The sequence below is a fragment of the Brassica napus genome, chromosome C5 (genome assembly GCF_020379485.1).
Source record: "Brassica napus cultivar Da-Ae chromosome C5, Da-Ae, whole genome shotgun sequence".
NCBI classification, from domain to species: Eukaryota; Viridiplantae; Streptophyta; class Magnoliopsida; order Brassicales; family Brassicaceae; genus Brassica; species Brassica napus.
In genome coordinates, this window is record NC_063448.1 from 54,671,004 (window position 1) to 54,692,609 (window position 21,606).

The 21,606-nt window shown below is 30.6% G+C and overlaps 1 protein-coding gene across 5 annotated transcripts; it reads right to left on the reverse strand.

The window, feature by feature from the left end:
• Positions 1-1,571: 1,571 nt before the first annotated feature.
• Positions 1,572-20,134, reverse strand: LOC106453030 (alpha-dioxygenase 1). Of its 5 annotated transcripts, XM_022703621.2 has the most exons (11): positions 6,762-7,003; positions 6,044-6,175; positions 5,532-5,795; positions 4,306-4,455; positions 3,962-4,095; positions 3,646-3,862; positions 3,385-3,530; positions 3,046-3,273; positions 2,712-2,914; positions 2,364-2,607; positions 1,572-1,982 (listed from the first exon to the last, which is right to left on the reverse strand). In XM_022703621.2, exons 3-11 carry the CDS (start codon positions 5,772-5,774, stop codon positions 1,754-1,756), a joined length of 1,794 nt encoding a protein of 597 aa, XP_022559342.2. In that variant the 5' UTR covers positions 5,775-5,795; positions 6,044-6,175; positions 6,762-7,003; the 3' UTR covers positions 1,572-1,753. The 5 variants fall into 5 exon arrangements, with proteins under 5 accessions (XP_022559342.2, XP_048615415.1, XP_013750697.2 ...); XM_048759458.1 differs by lacking the exons at positions 6,044-6,175; positions 6,762-7,003 and adding an exon at positions 20,012-20,134; XM_013895243.3 differs by lacking the exon at positions 6,044-6,175 and having other exon boundaries at positions 6,762-7,103.
• Positions 20,135-21,606: the final 1,472 nt, after the last annotated feature.

Consider the following 21,606-nt stretch of genomic DNA (forward strand, 5'->3'; position numbering starts at 1 on the left):
TCTGATAATTCATTTTTGGGTGTTCGGATTTATAAATAATATTTTAAAATTATTTGATTATTTTAAAAGTAAATATATTTAATATTTATAAGTATATATATTATATTATAGAAATTGGGTACCCATTCGATTCTCGGTTCAGTTTCAGTTCAATTTTGTTTTTTTTTCTTTTGTTTTAGAGATATAGAATTTTCTTGGAAATTTTATAGGATCTAAACTCGAACCGAATTTTTTTTATTCGGTTCGGTTTGATTTTTGGATTCCGAAAAATGTATCCATGTCTAGTGTGTATTGACAAATATCTACGGACATCTGTGTGTGATACATACATCCATATATACTAATAAAATAGCTCAACTATAAATATAGATAAATTTTGTTCGAGTATATTTAAAAATAATAATTTCTAAATATAAATAAAAAGAAGAATATGATTTATTTCTCTATAAATAGATAAAAACTAACAATTTCTATTTTATATAAGAATTAGAGATAAATTGAAATATATTTATATTTAAAACTCTTCTATTGATGGATATAGAGATGGTTCAATGGTTTTTAACGGTTTCGAAATCCGTTAACCGAGGTTGTATATTTCTTATCTCTAGTTCTATGGTTCTGATCATTGCTTCTAGATTTTGTAGCATCATGTAAAATGTTCAGTTTACTTTTAGATTTGAGGTTTCTTTCTCTGCACTTTCAGTCTAAGATATGTACGAAGCAAATTTAAAAAATGTTTTTCTAATTAAAAAAAAAAAATGTTATTATGGTTCAAACTTTTCGGAACAAGTACTTCCATGGCATTTAATTTTTTTTTGTTCAACGCTGGTTTTAAAATTTTAATTAAAATAATCAAATCGTTCCATATAATCCTCAGCATTAACAATTTGGGAACATTTACATCGGATGATTCTGAATGTATGCAATCAGATAGCGTCCGAATCTTTGGACTCTGAATGTACAGTATACCCCAACTATATATTCGTTCTATGCCAATATAATTATGGTCTAATAAATGCGTTTAAATCAGTTAAATATTTTTTTGTAAAAATTAATTTAGTTATATGTAAATAAAACTTTAAGAACAATGATAACTAAAACAATATTTTAATATAAATGTTAGCATTAATACCAACCAGTAAATGAGTAATCTGAAACAGTCATCGTCGATACACCAAAAAATAATAATAATGTTAGATTATACGAAAGCAAAGCAAATAGCAAATATACAACAACAAAGAGATCTAAGGGCAACTTTATTAGTGTCACATCCTCAAACCAAAACCAAGCATCTCAACCAATTATTTTAACTCATTTTCAATTAAAAGCTAGTTTTTATTTTGCTTTTTAAAGTCAGACCGATTGAAGGTTGACGCATGGAAAAATTGAGGTTTTAAAAGAGGTCAATCAGTTCTTGCATGCCATACCAGTTCTGACAATTTAGTTCTTCGTTCTTACATTATAATTACTTTTATTATTATAATGATTAACATATCGTCTTAGATACTACCAATAGAAGTGGCCTAAGATCTGAATAAGCAAAAAAGAAGAAATAAAGGAGGGAAAGAAGATTACACGAAAGCAAAGCAAATAGCAATCATGCATTTTTACAAATATTCCACATAATTGTAGTAGATGAATAATGCTGAGAGCTCCCAGCAACACACATTCGCAGCTCACAGTAACCAACAATACCAATAAAATAAAATTCAAGTCATTCAAAGTGCGTCACATCTGACATAATCGATCTGATTTAAGATGGTGGTACTCGGAGATACAGAGGGATTGGGTTTTTGGCAACCGGTGGTGAATCCCATACTGAAAATGCACTTTCAGAGTTCATCCATCTGTCGGTCATTTCAGGATAATGGCGATCAAAAACATCTTTGAGGCTCTCTGTAGTATTCACCCATTCAAGTCCTTTCTTTGTATAAGTCATTTCATTGAAATCACTCGTGAAGAATCTATCCGCTTCTAATCTCCTGAAAATATATTTAAGTTTATATAATATATTAAATATTGTCTATCCTTGAAATATAAATTCAGCTGCCCATTTTTATCCATAAAACCAGGTCCGGCCTGGCCCGTTTGGGCGCCTAAAGCAAAAAAGTAACTTGGCCCATATACAAAAACATATTAATAAAGTGCATCATAAAAGCTTCGAACCCATGGCTAGAAAGACTTGAACAGTATCTAAGAACCAGTAAACCAAAGCTAGTTTCAGAAATCTATGCCTCTAATAATATCTATATTTTATGGCGCCTAAATCAGGTGCTTTACCAGCTTTAGTCCAGGGCCGGTACTGCTTAAAACTAAAATAAAAGTATAACAAACGAAATGCTAAATAGTAAATATATATATACCTAGTAGCCATGAGGAGGAAAACGTTAAAGGCAGTCTCGCTAATAGCGAACCCTTTGATTTTCTTCTCGGCCATAAGTCCCACCAGAAGATCGAGCTCTTCCACATTACCACCGTACACGTCTTCTAGTGCTTCAATTGCTTCCTTATCGTCCGTTAGATCTTCCCACTTCTTTATCGGAATCATAAACATAGATCTCCTAAATTCATTGTACCGTGCAACATTCCTCTCCCTGTCCCTATAGACTATATCAAATGACGAAGAACACATCACTCATCAAGTCAAACCACAATACTGTACATATATAAATACAAATACAAAACGAACGGCTTGGATCGGATTGACTTACTTTCTAAAGCAGCTAAGTCGATGTGGTCCGGACGATCGTAGCCATTGGGGTCATGGGGAACAAGATCCCTAATCCACACTGGATAATTCATCAGTTCAAGAGCCCCACTTGCTTGATGACCCATTGAGACCATTAGCTTAGTAAATCCAATATGAGACATGGTTTGTTCTCCCTTAGGACCAAGCAATTTTCCGAAAGAAACCCTAAAATCCATATAATCAAGTTATATAAATAGAAAAGCGAGAGATAAATAAAAAAAAAGAAAAAACTTAACTTCCAAAAAAAATTGATTTGGAAGTTTCAAAAATAGAGAGCTCTAAAGTAAGTTATATACTCTTCAATCAATGGTAGTGATTTCTTAGTTCCTGGTACAACGTCGATGTCACGTAGTTCGAGCTGATCAGGTAAGAGCGAGTGCATTCGATAGACACTGGTGAATTCTTCCGTTATCGAATATGGGACTCCATGATTTTGCGGTTTCTTCATACCCACGATACCTCCCAAGATGGAACTCCCTACATGTCCGAACGAATCTTTGAACTTCTTTCCTAAAATTCCGTACCTAAAACACACACCATATATAAACCATACATATATGTTAAATGTGTTAGATTTTTATTTAAAAAAAATTGTGTGACGTGATTACAGATCGACAAAATGTACATCTATTCACCAATTTGTTCGCATCCCAGCAAGTAAAGTGTCGGTTTTCAGAAGCTCAACGGTCCAATCTATGGTGTGAATCTTGGCAATCACTGCTGACGTCACTAGCCTAGCATGGCGGTACAAATCTTCGTCTTCCAAATCATCGTACTCCTTCTATAAAATGCATAAATATAATATTGGACTATCTACAATCATTCATTCTATAGTCTATATATGCGTATGAAAAAATTATAATTTACAAACAAAAAAATGAAAACATATAGTTGACCTTGAGTACGTCGCATACAGCGTTGTGCTCTTTTATGAAGAGAGCTTGCAAGGCGGAGACACCGACCCAACTGTTACGTATGTCGCCGGAAATTGCTAAACCGTCTTGGTCTTGGAGTAAGAGACCCGTCTCCTCCGATATCTTTAGTTTTCCGTCTTTGTAAGTTCTCACTCTCGCCATCGCTTTCGAGTTGCTTCCATAGATGGCGCTCGAATCCCTAATTTCATAATACTCACTCGTATTAATGTACTACATTTTTGTTGATCTCTTAATTACATGTACACCTTATAACCTATAAGGCTATACTATAACTTACCACCAAGGTGTACGGGAATTTAACGAACCGGTCTTGATCTCGAAGAAACCGGTAGGAACTTCCTTTGTCTTGAAGAATCTGAAGGAGCTTAAGGGACACTCGTTCGCTACTTCTTTTGGAGCCACGAGCCCGATCTAAGTTTACGAATTAATAACACGACTAACTAATTCAATTGTTTGTTTTATAAAAAGTTAGTAAAAAAAACTCCGGACATTAAACTCACTATAGGAAACCATAAATAGTAAACAAATCACCCTTTCTTTGCCGCTACAATTTTTACTTATTTAGCATATTAGTAATTTAGTATTATCGTAGATGTAGGGCATGTAAGATTAATGAACGACCTGATTAGTTTCTTCAAGATGATCAACCCAATCATGAATCATGAATTGTATCCATGAAGCTGCAATCATATTAAATTGTTTTCCCGTGTCGATCAACTTTCTTCTTGCTAATAATTTTGTCGCCACTACCATGGGGTCTGGCTTCAGTAACTTGAGAAAAGAAAAGACACAGAAAAAACAACAACTTGTCTTTATATATTTAAGTAATATTCAAAACCTGAAAAAATGGAAAACATGCTTCAACATAGAAAATTCTTGAGAAGATGACATTTTTAGAATAGCGTTTCAAATCAGTAATATTATTCCTTATTTGGAAGTTCGATTCAGCTGAAAAATAAATAAATAAACGAAATCCTCCATCGATCTCTATATAAAAAATGGTTTTGATAAACTACCAAAACGCGACCAAACGTGATTCAAATTATTCTATATACGTTTACAAACTGACAAATAAATCTCCATATCCAAAAATTCGAACAAAAAATAAATCAGAAGCCATATTAAAAGACTTTTATAGATGAGTTATTCTTGGGTTCACCAACCAATAGAAAATTGTCATTTTAAATCTAGTATCTTTTAATTAAGGAAACCAAATAACTTGGCAAATTATATTATCTTTTCAAAATAAAATTTAAAAATAAATAAAAATAATATATAAAAAACGAATTAAAAAAAATAATGTTGTCAACAAAACACTAAACCCTAAACTCTAATACTAAACCCTAAACTCAAATCATAAACCCTAAATCCTTGGGTAAACCCTAAATCTTTGGGTAAACCCCTAAACCCTTGGAAAAATACTAAACATGTTGTCAACAAAACACTAAACCCTAAACTCTAATCCTAAACCCTAAACCCTTGGGAAAACCTTAAACCCTTGGGTAAACCCTAAACCCTTAGGTAAATCCTAAACCCTTGGAAAAACACTAAACATTTGGATAAATTCTAAATTATAAATCTTAAACACTAAACTCTAAATCTTAAAAATAAATATTTTTTTTTTAAATAAATTTTTTTAGAACTATTGTTATTTTTATTTATTTAATTTTTTTATTTTTTTATTTTAAAAACATAATATAATTTGGCAAGTTATTTTGTTTCCTTAATTAAAAGATACTAAATCTAAAATGACAACTTTCTATTGGTTGGTGAACCTAAAGGTTCACCTAGGGGGTGAACCCAAGAAAAAGTCTTTATAGATACATGCACATATGTAGGGAACCTACCTTGATCTTCTGATCGACTGGAGGACAATTTCTTCCGATGAAGCTACTTTCGCTGCCGACGCCTTCGTTAAACGGATCATTGAATTTCCCGTCAGCAGTCCGGTAAGGATAATCAGCAGGATTAAACCGGGTCCCAACCGGAGTTTGGCCGACATTGATGAGATTATATTCTTGGTGAAGATGTCTGCGTAACCCTAGGTAGGCCAAACCCAAGAATACCGGAAGCTTGTGCCACGGAACCATCTTATCAACTGCATGCACGATCTGCACCATGTAATATCCGATCATCATAACTATTTTTCAATGAATGTCTATAACCAAACACCATAGACATCCGAACATAATGGTGAAAATATGTTATACAAATCCTCCTGAAAGAGACCACGTTATTAACAGAGCCGGGCTTGGCTAACTCAGCTAAGAAGAACAAGGCTTTTTCTAGTTTGCACTTTTTGGAGAATATGAGTCGAAGCAATAACAAGACTATTTCTAATCGAACGATCCAGCCGCACCTTCCAGTACGGCTACTTTGTTACGACGACCCCACCCCTTCTCCCGAAGTTACGTTCCGGCGAACGAATAATCATTGAGTCCTCCTCTTTCCGAACAACACATACAAAGAAATGACCCCTGCGGAGGAACCCCTATCCCGGAGCCAATCCCCATCATTAAGATAAGAACTCCTTGATTGACTGTATGCTTTCGAAACATTTGAACGGGCCCCCATTTGGTGGGGCCCCCTTTAAAAAAAATTAGTTGTATATATAAGTGTATTTATATTATTAAATAGTGTTAAATATATAAAGTAAGAAATAGTTTATATAATAATAAAATTGTTAATGTATTCTATGTTATATAATATGTACAAGTTTAATAATATAATTAAAATAATTATATATTTTTTTATGTCAGTAAACTTCAAACTTTATATTTTTAAAAAATTTACATTAGTTTTTACTAAAAATCGCTAAAAATATCTTTAATTTTAAATTAAAAAGAAATTTGAATAGGGCCCCACACCTCTAGGACCGGCTCTGGTTATTAACAACAAAGAATTTTGCATGGAGTCTTCTGACACTTAATTTAATGATAACATAATCTGTTATTCTGTTTTGTAAAAGAAACATCTTTCTTTTGGGAATGAATTAACTAAATTTTGATATCATTGTCGTATCTATGCGTTTCTACGTGAATGCATGTATGTAGTAATACTAACGTTTAATTACTTACAAGAAGTAGCATGCGATCGAAGACTGACATTCTTGAGTAAATCTCGTGGAAGTCTTTGTGGATGAATTTAAGCAGAAAAGAAGACATTAAAGAACTTATTACTTCCATATTCTAAATTTTTTTGTGAGGTTATTATATGTATGTATAAAGGGATTGTGGGAATATCAAACGTAACACGAGAATCGTTGTTTTAAGCAACAATGAAAGACCAAATAGCTGTTTAAAAATGGTGTGAGAAAACCTTGGTGTGTCTGTTTATCTTATTTATAACCATGAAAAAAAAGAAGACCGTTCAAATTTCAGAGAGATACGTACACTACCCATACTTAAATCATATTGAATACTTTTTTTTTTATAAAAAACTAGGGGCATATCCGCGCGAATATTGTTTTATTGTTGTTAATTATTATTTTTCGGATCATATAGCTAGCTAATTATGTGATCGTCTTTATTTGCTAAGAACATTATTTGGTATTTTTATTATGTTATGTAGTAATATGTGATATGCTAACATATTATGTGTTTGTATTTTTAATAGTGTGTTGGTGTGGGTATATTAGTACCTTATTAGTGGTGGAGTGAGTTTGTGATGTAAAACATATTGAATTTCAATAATTTTACATTTAGTCATTTGTTGAATTTAAGGCTAATAGTTTCAGGGTAAATATTAATATTTTTTCTAATTATTTGAACATTACTTTTTAAAGATGTTTTGTGCTCTCTCCCTATATTTTTACATTGAGCCGTCACCATCTATGCATTTCGTTTACCTTTCCGTTATGCTGTGATTCTCGCCATCACCGTAAAAGACTCACATATGTGCTCTTGTTTTTTCTCACCTTTTTCCCCTTTTTCCTTAGATTTTGGCTCATGTTAGGAACTACATCTCCCTGGGTTGGGTCAGAGTTTAGTCGTCTGTGAAGTTGTTTTCCTCGTCGTTGGCTTACCATCGATAGTCCCTTCTCGTCTTAGTTTTCAAGATATGGTTTTTGGTGATCTGACTTCTATAGCTCGAGGACGGCTCCGCGATTGAATGATTTCGTTTTATCTACCCTTCCATCTATGTTCCCTCATCTCATTGCAACTTTCATGGTTGCTTGCGTCTCTGTGACTCTCCCTTTCGCCATGTTTGCCACTCCAGATTTGGATAGTGTTCTCCTGCGAATATGCTCTGTAGATTTGGAAGATTGTTTCTGGTCTCAAGTCCGAGCTCTGGTTTCTCGGGAGTTGGCTTCCGTTCTCCCTCACTCAGGTTGTTCTCTTCTTCCCTTGCTTCCCTTAGTATAAGTGTGTGGTATTAGTCTCTTGGAGCTTTGGTCCCTTCTATCCAGAGTTTTGTGGTTCTTCACTTGCATAGACGTCTTGTTTGTGCTTGTTTAGTTTGTGAGGTGATTCTTATCTCTTAGCTGGTGGTTGTCCTTATCGTTCGTTATGTATGTCTCTTCCTGATTCGTGGTGATTTTATCCTTCTGTTGATTATTTTTCCTCTAACCCGCTTTCTTGGTTCTTTGCATTGGTCTTTGATCACGCTCCTTTGTGTTCGAGCGATTGTTTTATCTCAAAATTATCTTTCTACATTTTTCTGATTTTTTATTGTTCTGGCCAAGACACTCAATGATAAAGTGGGGTAAGTTAATTTTCGTTCTTGATCGTCTTTGAGCTCTGGACCTTTATTGAGTTAGTGTTACTTTGGTATTTTTTTCTCTATGATTATGGAGGTTTTATGTTTAGATTATGTGTTTTGATTTAGTTTAGTGAATATTAAGATAAATATATAGTTGTAAATGAAATAATAGAAAATAGTAAAAAATAATAAAATAGCGAAAGTTTATGTTATTTTTAGCAGTGAATAAATTAAATATTAAAATATATTTATATTTTTTTACTTATTTCTTTATTCGTTTTGCAATTTTTTGAACAATAAAATAGATTATCAACCTTCAAATGATGATAGTTAGTGTGAGAAGGATTAGATAGTGCATAAGTAGAAAATAATGAACCAAATTGCAATAGTCTAAAAGAAGAAGGATCTAAAATGTAAAAAGACAAAAAAAGAGGACACATGTCAACAAACGCCCATTCCACATGTCATAAGAAGAGAGAAAAATCTACTTTATATATATAGATAGTACTCCCTCCATCCAGATAAAATTTTGGTTCGCACACATATTAAAAAATTATCTTTTCTAAACAAAAAATCATTGAAATATAATTTAAAGGTAATTTATTTAATTATAAAAAAATACAATTGGTTACAGAGTTTTTGATAAAATTAAAGTTGACAACATCATCTATCGTGAAACAAAAACAATCATCTAAAATATCATATATATTGAAAAATCATCTATCGTGAAACAAAAACAATCACCTAAAACATCATCCATATTGAAACGGAGAGAATATTATTTGCCAAGCTTATCGTGTCATTTTGAAAAACGTGCAGCATTATAGGTATGACCCATCTAGATCCGCCTCGATCCGTATGTCCCATCTAGACCCGCCTCCGGATGTCACTTATTTTGTATCATTATGATTTTTGTGGTCTGTATGCCACTCACACCCATCTACACCCGCCTCTGCATGCGACTTGTTTTGTATCATTATGATTTTTGTTTGCCACTGCATGTTTAGACAATGTATTTTCCTATTGGAACCATCCTAATTTTTTGTTTTAATTAAATAGTTGCCATTTTTTTTTGAAGAAAAAAGGGTTAAATCCGGATCTATTGAAGACACAGACCTAACCTCCGGGTGGGAGGTGCAGCCCACGACAGGCCCTCTCCCGGGTTTTCATACGGACGTATCCGCAACCGTGGTGAGCAGAACAATGTGACTTAGTTTTCGCAGCAGAAAAATCGAACCCGGAATGTGTTTACATCCAAGGCCCGTCCACTACCATTGGACCACAAGGCCCGTTCAAATAGTTGCCATTCATCTTGTGCATGCCAGTTTTGAATTGGTTGTTTGACGTCCGACTTATTTTGTATCATTATGATTTTTCTATGCCACTGCATATTTTGTTTTACTAGACGATGTATTTTCCTATTGGAACCATCCTAATTTTTTTTTGTTTTAATTAAATAATTGCACTCCTCTTGTGCATACCAGTTTTGAATTGGTTGTTTTACGTCCGGAAAACGCTTGCAAGAGAAATCCATGTGCACTAGTCCTGGGCATTTAGATTTCGGTTTAGTTATGGATTGGTTAATTCAGTTATTATGTTTTACGTTAAACGATCTATATACTGAAGCTTATATTTTTTAGTGTTGTTTTAAAATTTCTAACCACATTCTACATTTGTATTAATGTACGTTAAACTCTCTTTCGTGGTATATGAGAATCGTTATAATTTTTTTATCAATTAATTTAGTAAAACTTTATATTACTCCTTAAATCTGTGGAATAACCACTATAAAATCGCTAATTTCTTGAAAAACGGAGACAGTGAAGGCTCCAAACCTATTTGAACATCATCATACGTTAGTGCAGGATGTAACTATGCATTAAAACAATGTTGTCATATTTTTTGAATTTTTCTCAAAATCTATGTGTTAAACCCCTACGAAATATTGAGTTTTACGTTAAACGCTCTATATACTGAAGCTTACACTTTTTAGTGTTGTTCTAAATTTTCTAACCACATTCTACATTTGTATTAATGTATGTTAAACTCTCTTTCGTGGTATATGGGGATCGTTATAATTTTTTTATCAATTAATTTAGTAAAACTTTATAATACTCCCTAAATCGATGGAATAACCACTATAAAATCGCTAATTTCTTTAAAAGCAGAGACAACGAAGGCTCAAAACCTATTTGAACATCATCCTATATTAGTGCAAGATGAAACTATACATTAAAACAATATTGTCTAATTTTCTGAAATTTTCTCAAAATCTATGTGTAACCTCCTTCAAAAATATTGAGTTTTTGGTAAATGTTTGATATAGTGAAACATATAATCTTTAGTGTTGTTTTAAAATTTCTAACTACATTCTACATTTGTATTAACGTATGCTAAACTCTCTTTCATGGTACATGACCATCGTTCAATTTTTTTTATAAATTAATTTTGTAAAACTTCATATACTCCCTAAATTAGTGGACTAACTATTATAAAATCGTTATTCTCTGGAGAAATGAAGACAACAAAGATTCCAAACCTCTTTGATCATCATCATATATTAGTACATGAGGCAACTATGCATTAAAACAATATTGTCATATTTTTCGAGATCTTCTCAAAATCTATGTGTTAACCCCTACGAAAATATTGAGTTTTACGTTGAACGATCTATATACTGAAGCTTATACTTTTTAGTGTTGTTTTAAAATTTCTAACCACATTCTACATTTGTATTAATGTACGTTAAACTCTCTTTCGTGGTATATGAGAATCATTATAATTTTTTATCAATTAATTTAGTAAAACTTTATATTACACCTAAAATCCGTGGAATAACCACTATAAAATCGCTAATTTCTTGAAAAACGGAGACATCGAAGGCTCCAAACCTAATTGAACATCATCATACGTTAGTGCAGGATGCAACTATGCATTAAAACAATATTGTCATATTTTTTGAAATTTTCTCAAAATCTATGTGTTAACCCCCTACGAAAATATTGAGTTTTACGTTAAACGCTCTATAACTGAAGCTTATACTATTTAGTGTTGTTCTAAATTTTCTAACCACATTATACATTTGCATTAATGTATGTTAAACTCTCTTTCGTGGTATATGGGGATCGTTATAATTTTTTTATCAATTAATTTAGTAAAACTTTATAATACTCCCTAAATCGGTGGAATAACCACTATAAAATCGCTAATTTCTTGAAAAACGGACACAACCAAGGCTGCAAACCTCTTTGAACATCATCATATATTAGTACAGGAGGCAAATATGCATTAAAGCAATATTATTATATTTTTTGAATTTTTCTCAAAATCTATGTGTTAACCCCTACGAAAATATTGAGTTTTACGCTAAACACTCTACATACTGAAACTTATACCTTTTAGTGTTGTTTTAAAAATTTTAACCACATTCTACATTTGCATTAATGTATGTTAAACTCTCTTTCGTGGTATATGGGAATCGTTATAATTTTTTTATCAATTAATTTAGTAAAACTTTATAATACTCCCTAAATCGGTGGAGTAACCACTATAAAATTGCAAATTTCTTGAATAATCATCATATGTTAGTGCACATTAAAAAAAATATTTTCTTATTTTCGAAATTTTCTCAAAATCTATGTGTTAACCCCCTTCGAAAATATTAAGTTTTTTGTAAATGCTTGATATACTGAAACATATAAAGTTTAGTGTTGTTTTAAAATTTCTAACTACATTCTACATTTGTATTAATGTATGCTAAACTATCTTTCATGGTACCTGAAGATTGTTCAATATTTTTTTTATAAATTAATTCTGTAAAACTTCATATATGCATTAAAACAATATTGTCATATTTTTCGAAATTTTCTCAAAATCCCCTATAAATATATTGAGTTTTTGGTAAATGATATACATACTGAAGCCTATAATATTTAGTGTTGTTTTAAAATTTTCAACCACATTCTAAATTTGTATTAATGTATGCTAAACTCTCTTTCATGATACATTAGCATCGTACAATTTTCTTTATAATTAATTTAGTAAAATTTCATATAATCCATAAATTAGTGGACTAACCATTATAAAATCGCTATTCTCTAGAGAAATAGAGACAACAAAGATTCCAAACCTCTTTGATCATCATCATATATTAGTACAGGAGGCAACTAAGCATTAAAACAATATTGTCATATTTTTTGAAATTTTCTCAAAATCTAAGTGTTAACCCCTATAAATATATTGAGTTTTTGTAAATGCTTTATATACTGAAGCCTATAATATTTAGTGTTTTTTTTTTAAATTTTAACCACATTCTAAATATGTATTAATGTATGCTAAACTCTCTTTCATGGTACATTAGCATCGTTCAATTTTGTTTATAAATAATTTAGTAAAATTTCACATAATCCCTAAATTAGTGGACTAACCGTTATAAAATCGTTATTCTCTAGAGAAATGGAGACAACAAAGGTTCCAAACCTCTTTGACCATCATCATATATTAGTACATGAGGTAAATATGCATTAAAGAAATATTGTTATATTTTTTGAATTTTTCTCAAAATCTGTGTTCACTAACCCTTACGAAAATATTGAGTTTTACGTTAAACGCTCTATATACTGAAGCTTATACTTTTTAGCGTTGTTTTAAAATTTCTAACCACATTCTACATTTGTATTAATGTATGTTAAACTCCCTTTCGTGGTATATCGAAATCGTTATAATTTTTTTATCGATTAATTTAGTAAAACCTTATAATACTCTCTAAACCGATGGAATAACCACTATAAAATCATTAATTTCATTAAAAACGGAGACAACGAAGGCTCAAAACCTATTTGAACATCATCATATGTTAGTGCAGGATGAAACTATACATTAAAACAATATTGTCTTATTTTTCGAAATTTTCTCAAAATCTATGTGTTAACCAACCCCCTTCGAAAATATTGAGTTTTTGATAAATGCTTGATATACTTAAACATATAATCTTTAATGTTGTTGTAAAATTTCTAACTACATTCTACATTTGTATTAATGTATGCTAAACTCTCTTTCATGGTACATGAGCATCGTTCAACTTTTTTTTATAAATTAATTCTGTAAAACTTCATATACTCCCAAAATTACTGGACTAACCAGTATAAAATCGCTATTCTCTAGAAAAATGGAGACAACAAAGATTTAAAACAATATTGTCATATTTTTCAACATTTTCTCAAAATCTATGTGTTAACCCTATAAATATATTGAGTTTTTGGTAAATGCTTTATATACTGAAGCCTATAATATTCAGTATGGTTTTAATAATTTTAACCACATTCTAAATTTGTATTAATATATGCTAAACTCTCTTTCATGGTACATTAGCAACGTTCAGTTTTGTTTATAATTAATTTAGTAAAATTTCATATAATTCCTAAATTAGTGGACTAACCATTATAAAATCGCTATTCTCTAGAGAAATGGAGACAACAAAGGTTTCAAACCTCTTTGACCATCATCATATATTAGTACAGGAGGCAACTATGCATTAAAGCAATATTGTTATATTTTTTGAATTTTACTCAAAATCTGTTTTAACTAACCCCTACGAAAATAATGAGTTTTACGTTAAACGCTCTATATACTGAAGCTTATACTTTTTAGTGTTGTTTTAAAATTTCTAACCATATTCTACATTTGTATTAATGTATGTTAAACTCTCTTTCGTGGTATATCAAAATCGTTATAAATTTTTTATCGATTAATTTAGTAAAACTTTATAATACTCCCTAAACCGATGGAATAACCATTATAAAATCGCTAATTTCTTTAAAAACGGAGACAAAGAAGGCTCAAAACCTATTTGAACATCATCATATGTTACTGCAGGATACAACTATACATTAAAACAATATTGTCATATTTTTCGAATTTTTTTCAAAATCTATGTGTAAATATTGAGTTTTTGGTAAATGCTTGATATACTGAAACATATAATCTTTAGTGTTGTTTTAAAATTTCTAACCGCATTCTACATTTGTATTAATGTTTGTCAAACTCTATTTAATGGTACATGAGCATCGTTCAATTTTTTTAGAAATTAATTTAGTAAAATTTCATATAATCCCTAAATTAGTAAAGTAACCATTATAAAATCACTATTCTCTAAAGAAATAGAGGCAACAAAGGTTCCAAACCTCTTTGATCATCATCATATATTACTAGAGGAGGTAACTATACATTAAAGTAATATTGTTATATTTTTGAAATTTTTTTCAAAATCTATGTGTTAACAACCCTTACAAAAATATTGAGTTTTACGTTAAACGCTCTACATACTGAAGCTTATACTTTTTAGTGTTGTTTTAAAATTTATAATAACATTCTACATTTGTATTAATCTATGTTAAACTCTCTTTCGTGGTATATGGAAATCGTTATAATTTTTTTATCGATTAATTTAGTAAAACTTTAGAATACTCCCTAAACCGGTGGAATAACCACTATAAATCGCTAATTTCTTGAAAAACAGAGACAACGAAGGCTCCAAACCTATTTGAACATCACCATATGTTAGTGCAGGATGCAACTATGAAGTAAAACAATATTGTTATATTTTTTGAAATTTTCTCAAAATCGATGTGTTAACCCCTACAAAAATATCGAGTTTTACGTTAAACGCTCTATATACTGAAGCCTATACTTTTTCGTGTTGTTCCAAATTTTCTAACCACATTCTACATTTATATTAATGTATGTTAAACTCTCTTCCGTGGTATATGAGAATCGTTATAATTTATTTATCAATTAATTTAGAAAAACTTTATAATACTCCCTAAATCGATGGAATAACAACTATAAAATCGCTAATTTCTTGAAAAACAGAGACAACGAAGGCTCCAAACCTCTTTGAACATCATCATATATTAGTACAGGAGGCAACTATGCATTAAAGCAATATTGTTATATTTTTTGAATTTTTCACAAAATCTATGTGTTAACCAACCCCCTACGAAAATATTGAGTTTTACGTTAAACGCTCTATATACTGAAGCTTATATTTTTTAGTGTTGTTTTAAATTTTGTAACCACATTCTTCATTTGTATTGATGTATGTTAAACCCTCTTTAGTGGTATATGAGAATCGTTATAATTCTTTTATCAATTAATTTAGTAAAAATTTATAATACCCACTAAATCAGTGGAATAACCACTATAAAATCGCTAATTTCTTAAAAACTGGAGACATTGAAGGCTCCAAACTTATTTGAAAATCATCATATGTTAGTGCAGGATGCAACTATGCATTAAAACAATATTGTCATTTTTTGAAATTTTCTCAAAATCTATGTGTTAACCGCTACGAAAATATTGAGTTTTACGTTAAACGCTCTATATACTGAAGCTTATACTTTTTAGTATTGTTTTAAAATTTCTAACCATATTCTAATTTATATTAATGTATGTTAAACTCTATTTCGTGGTATATCGAAATCGTTATAATTTTTTTATCAATCAATTTAGTAAAACTTTATAATACTCCCTAAATCGATGGAATAACCACTATAAAATCGCTAATTTCTTTAAAAACGGAGACAACGAAGGCTCAAAACCTATTTGAACATCATCATATGTTAGTGCTGGATGAAACTATACATTAAAACAATATTGTCTTATTTTAAATTTTCTCAAAATCTATGTGTTAACCAACCCCCTTCAAAAATATTGAGTTTTTGGTAAATGCTTGATATACTGAAACATATAATCTTTAGTGTTGTTTTAAAATTTCTAACTACATTTTACATTTGTATTTATGTATGCTAAACTCACTTTCAAGGTACATGAGCATCGTTCAATTTTTTTTATAAATTAATTCTGTAAAACTTCATATACTCCCTAAATTAGTGGACTAACCATTATAAAATCGGTATTCTCTAGAGAAATGGAGACAACAAAGATTTCAAACCTCTTTAATCATAATCATATATTAGTACAGGAGACAACTATGCATTGAAAAAATATTGTCATATTTTTAGAGATTTTCTCAAAATCTAGGTAAAATCTAGGTGTTAACCCCCTACGAAAATATTGAGTTTTACGTTAAACGATCTATATACTGAAGCTTATACTTTTTAGTATTGTTTTAATATTTCTAACCACATTCTACATTTGTATTAATGTACGTTAAGCTCTCTTTCGTGGTATATGGGAATCGTTATAATTTTTTATCAATTAATTTAGTAAAACTTTATATTACTCCCTAAATCCACAGAATAACCACTATAAAATCGTTAATTTCTTGAAAAACAGAGACAGCGAAGGCTCCAAACCTATTTGAACATCATCGAACGTTAGTGCAGGATGCAACTATGCATTAAAACAATATTGTCATATTTTTTGAAATTTTCTCAAAATCTATGTGTTAACCCCTACGAAAATATTGAGTTTTACATTAAACGCTCTATATACTGAAGCTTATACTTTTTAGTGTTGTTCTAAATTTTCTAACCACATTCTACATGTGTATTAATGTATGTTAAACTCTCTTTCGTGGTATATGGGGATCGTTATAATTTTTTTATCAATTAATTTATTAAAACTTTATAATACTCCGTAAATCGGTAGAATAACCACTATAAAATCGCTAATTTCTTAAAAAACGGAGACAACGAAGGCTCCAAACCTCTTTGAACATCATCATATATTAGTACAGGAGGCAAATATGCATTAAAGCAATATTGTTATATTTTTTGAATTTTTCTCAAAATCTATGTGTTAACCTCTACGAAAATATTGAGTTTTACGCTAAACACTCTACATACTGAAGCTTATACTTTTTAGTGTTGTTTTAAAAATTTTAACCACATTATACATTTGCATCAATGTATGTTAAACTCTCTTTCGTGGTATATGGGAATCTTTATAAATTTTTTTATCAATTGATTTAGTAAAACTTTATAATACTCCCTAAATCGGTGGAATAACCACTATAAAATCGCTAATTTCTTGAAAAATGGAAACAGCGATGGCTCCAAACATATTTAAAACAGCGAAGGCTCCAAAATCAATCTTTTCGTAGGGGTTAACAAACAGTATAGGCAAATATGCATTAAAGCAATATTGTTATATTTTTTGAAATTTTCTCAAAATATATTTGTTAACCCCTACGAAAATATTGAGTTTTACGTTAAACGCTCTATATACTGAAGCTTATACTTTTTAGTGTCGTTTTAAAATTTCTAACCACATTCTACATTTGTATTAATGTATGTTAAACTCTCTTTCGAGGTATATCGATATCGTTATAATTTTTTTATCAATTAATTTTGGTAAGTGCTTGATATATTTAAACATATAATCTTTAGTGTTGTTTTAAAATTTCTAACTACATTCTACATTTGTATTAATGTATGCTAAACTCTCTTTCATAGTACATGAGCATCGTTCAATTTTTTTTATAAATTAATTCTGTAAAACTTCTTATACTCCCTAAATTACTGGACTAACATTTACAAAATCGCTATTCTATAGAGAAATGGAGACAACAAAGATTTCAAACCTCTTTTATCATCATCATATATTAGTACATGAAGCAACTATGCATTAATAAAAATATTGTCATATTTTTCGAAATTGTTTCAAAATCTATGTGTTAACCCCTATAAATATATTGAGTTTTTGTTAAATGATTTATATACTGAAGCCTATAATATTTAGTGTTGTTTTAATAATTTTAGCCACATTCTAAATTTGTATTAATGTATGCTAAACTCTCTTTCATGGTACATTAGCAACGTTCAGTTTTGTTTATAATTAATTTAGTAAAATTTCATATAATTCATAAATTAGTGGACTAACCATTATAAAATCGCTATTCTCTAGAAAAATGGAGACAACAAAGGTTCCAAACTTCTTTGACCATCATCATATATTAGTACATAAGGCAACTTTGCATTAAAGCAATACTGTTATATTTTTTGAATTTTTCTCAAAATCTGTGTTAGCTAACCCCTACGAAAATATTGAGTTTTACGTTAAACGCTCTATATACTGAAGCTTATACTTTTTAGTGTTGTTTTAAAATTTCTAACCATATTCTACATTTGTATTAATGTATGTTAAACTCTGTTTCGTGGTATATCGAAATCGTTATAATTTTTATATCAACTAATTTAGTAAAACTTTATAATACTCCCTAAATCGATGGAATAACCACTATAAAATCGCTAATTTCTTTAAAAACGGAGACAACGAAGGCTCAAAACCTATTTGAACATCATCATATGTTAATGCAGGATGAAACTATACATTAAAACAATATTGTCTTATTTTAAATTTTCTCAAAATCTATGTGTTAATCCCCTTCAAAAATATTGAGTTTTTGGTAAATGCTTGATATACTGAAACATATAATCTTTAGTTTTGTTTTAAAATTTCTAACTGCATTCTACATTTGTATTAATGTATGCTAAACTCTCTTTCATGGTACATGAGCATCGTTCAACTTTTTTTATAAATTAATTCTGTAAAACTTCATATACTCCCTAAATTAGTGGACTAACCGTTATAAAATCAGTATTCTCTGGAGAAATGGAGACAACAAAGATTTCAAACCTCTTTAATCATCATCATATATTAGTACAGGAGACAACTATGCACTAAAACAATATTGTTATATTTTTCGAGATTTTCTCAAAATCTTGGTGTTAATCCCCTACAAAAATATTGAGTTTTACGTTAAACGATCTATATACTGAAGCTTATACTTTTTAGTGTTGTTTTAAAATTTCTAACCACATTCTACAATTGTATTAATGTACGTTATACTCTCTTTTGTGGTATATGGGCATCATTATAATTTTTTATCAATTAATTTAGTAAAACTTTATATTACTCCCTAAATCCACGGAATAACCACTATAAAATCGCTAATTTTTTGAAAAACAGAGACAGCGAAGGCTGCAAACCTATTTGAACATCATCGTACGTTAGTGCAGGATGCAACTATGCATTAAAACAATATGGTCATATTTTTTGAAATTTTCTCAAAATATATGTTTTAACCCCTACAAAAATATGGAGTTTTACGTTAAACTCTCTATATAGCGAAGTTTATACTTTTTAGTGTTGTTCTAAATTTTCTAACCACATCCTACATTTGTATTAATATATGTTAAACTCTCTTTCGTCATATATGGGGATCGTTAAAATTTTTTTATCAATTAGTTTAGTAAAACTTTATAATACTCCCTAAATCAGTGGAATAACCACTATAAAATCGCTAATTTCTTGAAAAACGGAGACAACGAAGGCTCCAAAACTTTTTGAACATCATCATATATTTTTAAAAAATTTACATTAGTTTTTACTAAAAATCGCTAAAAATATCTTTAATTTTAAATTAAAAAGAAATTTGAATAGGGCTCCACACCTCTAGGACCGGCTCTGGTTATTAACAACAAAGAATTTTGCATGGAGTCTTCTGACACTTAATTTAATGATAACATAATCTGTTATTCTGTTTTGTAAAAGAAACATCTTTCTTTTGGGAATGAATTAACTAAATTTTGATATCATTGTCGTATCTATGCGTTTCTACGTGAATGCATGTATGTAGTAATACTAACGTTTAATTACTTACAAGAAGTAGCATGCGAGCGAAGACTGACATTCTTGAGTAAATCTCGTGGAAGTCTTTGTGGATGAATTTAAGCAGAAAAGAAGACATTAAAGAACTTATTACTTCCATATTCTATTTTTTTTGTGAGGTTATTATATGTATGTATAAAGGGATTGTGGGAATATCAAACGTAACACGAGAATCGTTGTTTTAAGCAACAATGAAAGACCAAATAGCTGTTTAAAAATGGTGTGAGAAAACCTTGGTGTGTCTGTTTATCTTATTTATAACCATGAAAAAAAAGAAGACCGTTCAAATTTCAGAGAGATACGTACACTACCCATACTTAAATCATATTGAATACTTTTTTTTATAAAAAACTAGGGGCGTATCCGCGCGAATATTATTTTATTGTTGTTAATTATTATTTTTCGGATCATATAGCTAGCTAATTATGTGATCGTCTTTATTTGCTAAGAACATTATTTGGTATTTTTATTATGTTATGTAGTAATATGTGATATGCTAACATATTATGTGTTTGTATTTTTAATAGTGTGTTGGTGTGGGTATATTAGTACCTTATTAGTGGTGGAGTGAGTTTGTGATGTAAAACATATTGAATTTCAATAATTTTACATTTAGTCATTTGTTGAATTTAAGGCTAATAGTTTCAGGGTAAATATTAATATTTTTTCTAATTATTTGAACATTACTTTTTAAAGATGTTTTGTGCTCTCTCCCTATATTTTTACATTGAGCCGTCACCATCTATGCATTTCGTTTACCTTTCCGTTATGCTGTGATTCTCGCCATCACCGTAAAAGACTCACATATGTGCTCTTGTTTTTTCTCACCTTTTTCTCCTCTTTTTCCTTAGATTTCGGCTCATGTTAGGAACTGCATCTCCCTGGGTTGGGTCAGAGTTTAGTCGTCTGTGAAGTTGTTTTCCTCGTCGTTGGCTTACCATCGATAGTCCCTTCTCGTCTTAGTTTTCAAGATATGGTTTTTGGTGATCTGACTTCTATAGCTCGAGGACGGCTCCTCGATTGAATGATTTCGTTTTATCTACCCTTCCATCTATGTTCCCTCATCTCATTGCAACTTTCATGGTTGCTTGCGTCTCTGTGACTCTCCCTTTCGCCATGTTTGCCACTCCAGATTTGGATAGTGTTCTCCTGCGAATATGCTCTGTAGATTTGGAAGATTGTTTCTGGTCTCAAGTCCGAGCTCTGGTTTCTCGGGAGTTGGCTTCCGTTCTCCCTCACTCAGGTTGTTCTCTTCTTCCCTTGCTTCCCTTAGTATAAGTGTGTGGTATTAGTCTCTTGGAGCTTTGGTCTCTTCTATCCAGAGTTTTGTGGTTCTTCACTTGCATAGACGTCTTGTTTGTGCTTGTTTAGTTTGTGAGGTGATTCTTATCTCTTAGCTGGTGGTTGTCCTTATCGTTCGTTATGTATGTCTCTTCCTGATTCGTGGTGATTTTAGCCTTCTGTTGATTATTTTTCCTCTAACCTGCTTTCTTGGTTCTTTGCATTGGTCTTTGATCACGCTCCTTTGTGTTCGAGCGATTGTTTTATCTCAAAATTATCTTTCTACATTTTTCTGATTTTTTATTG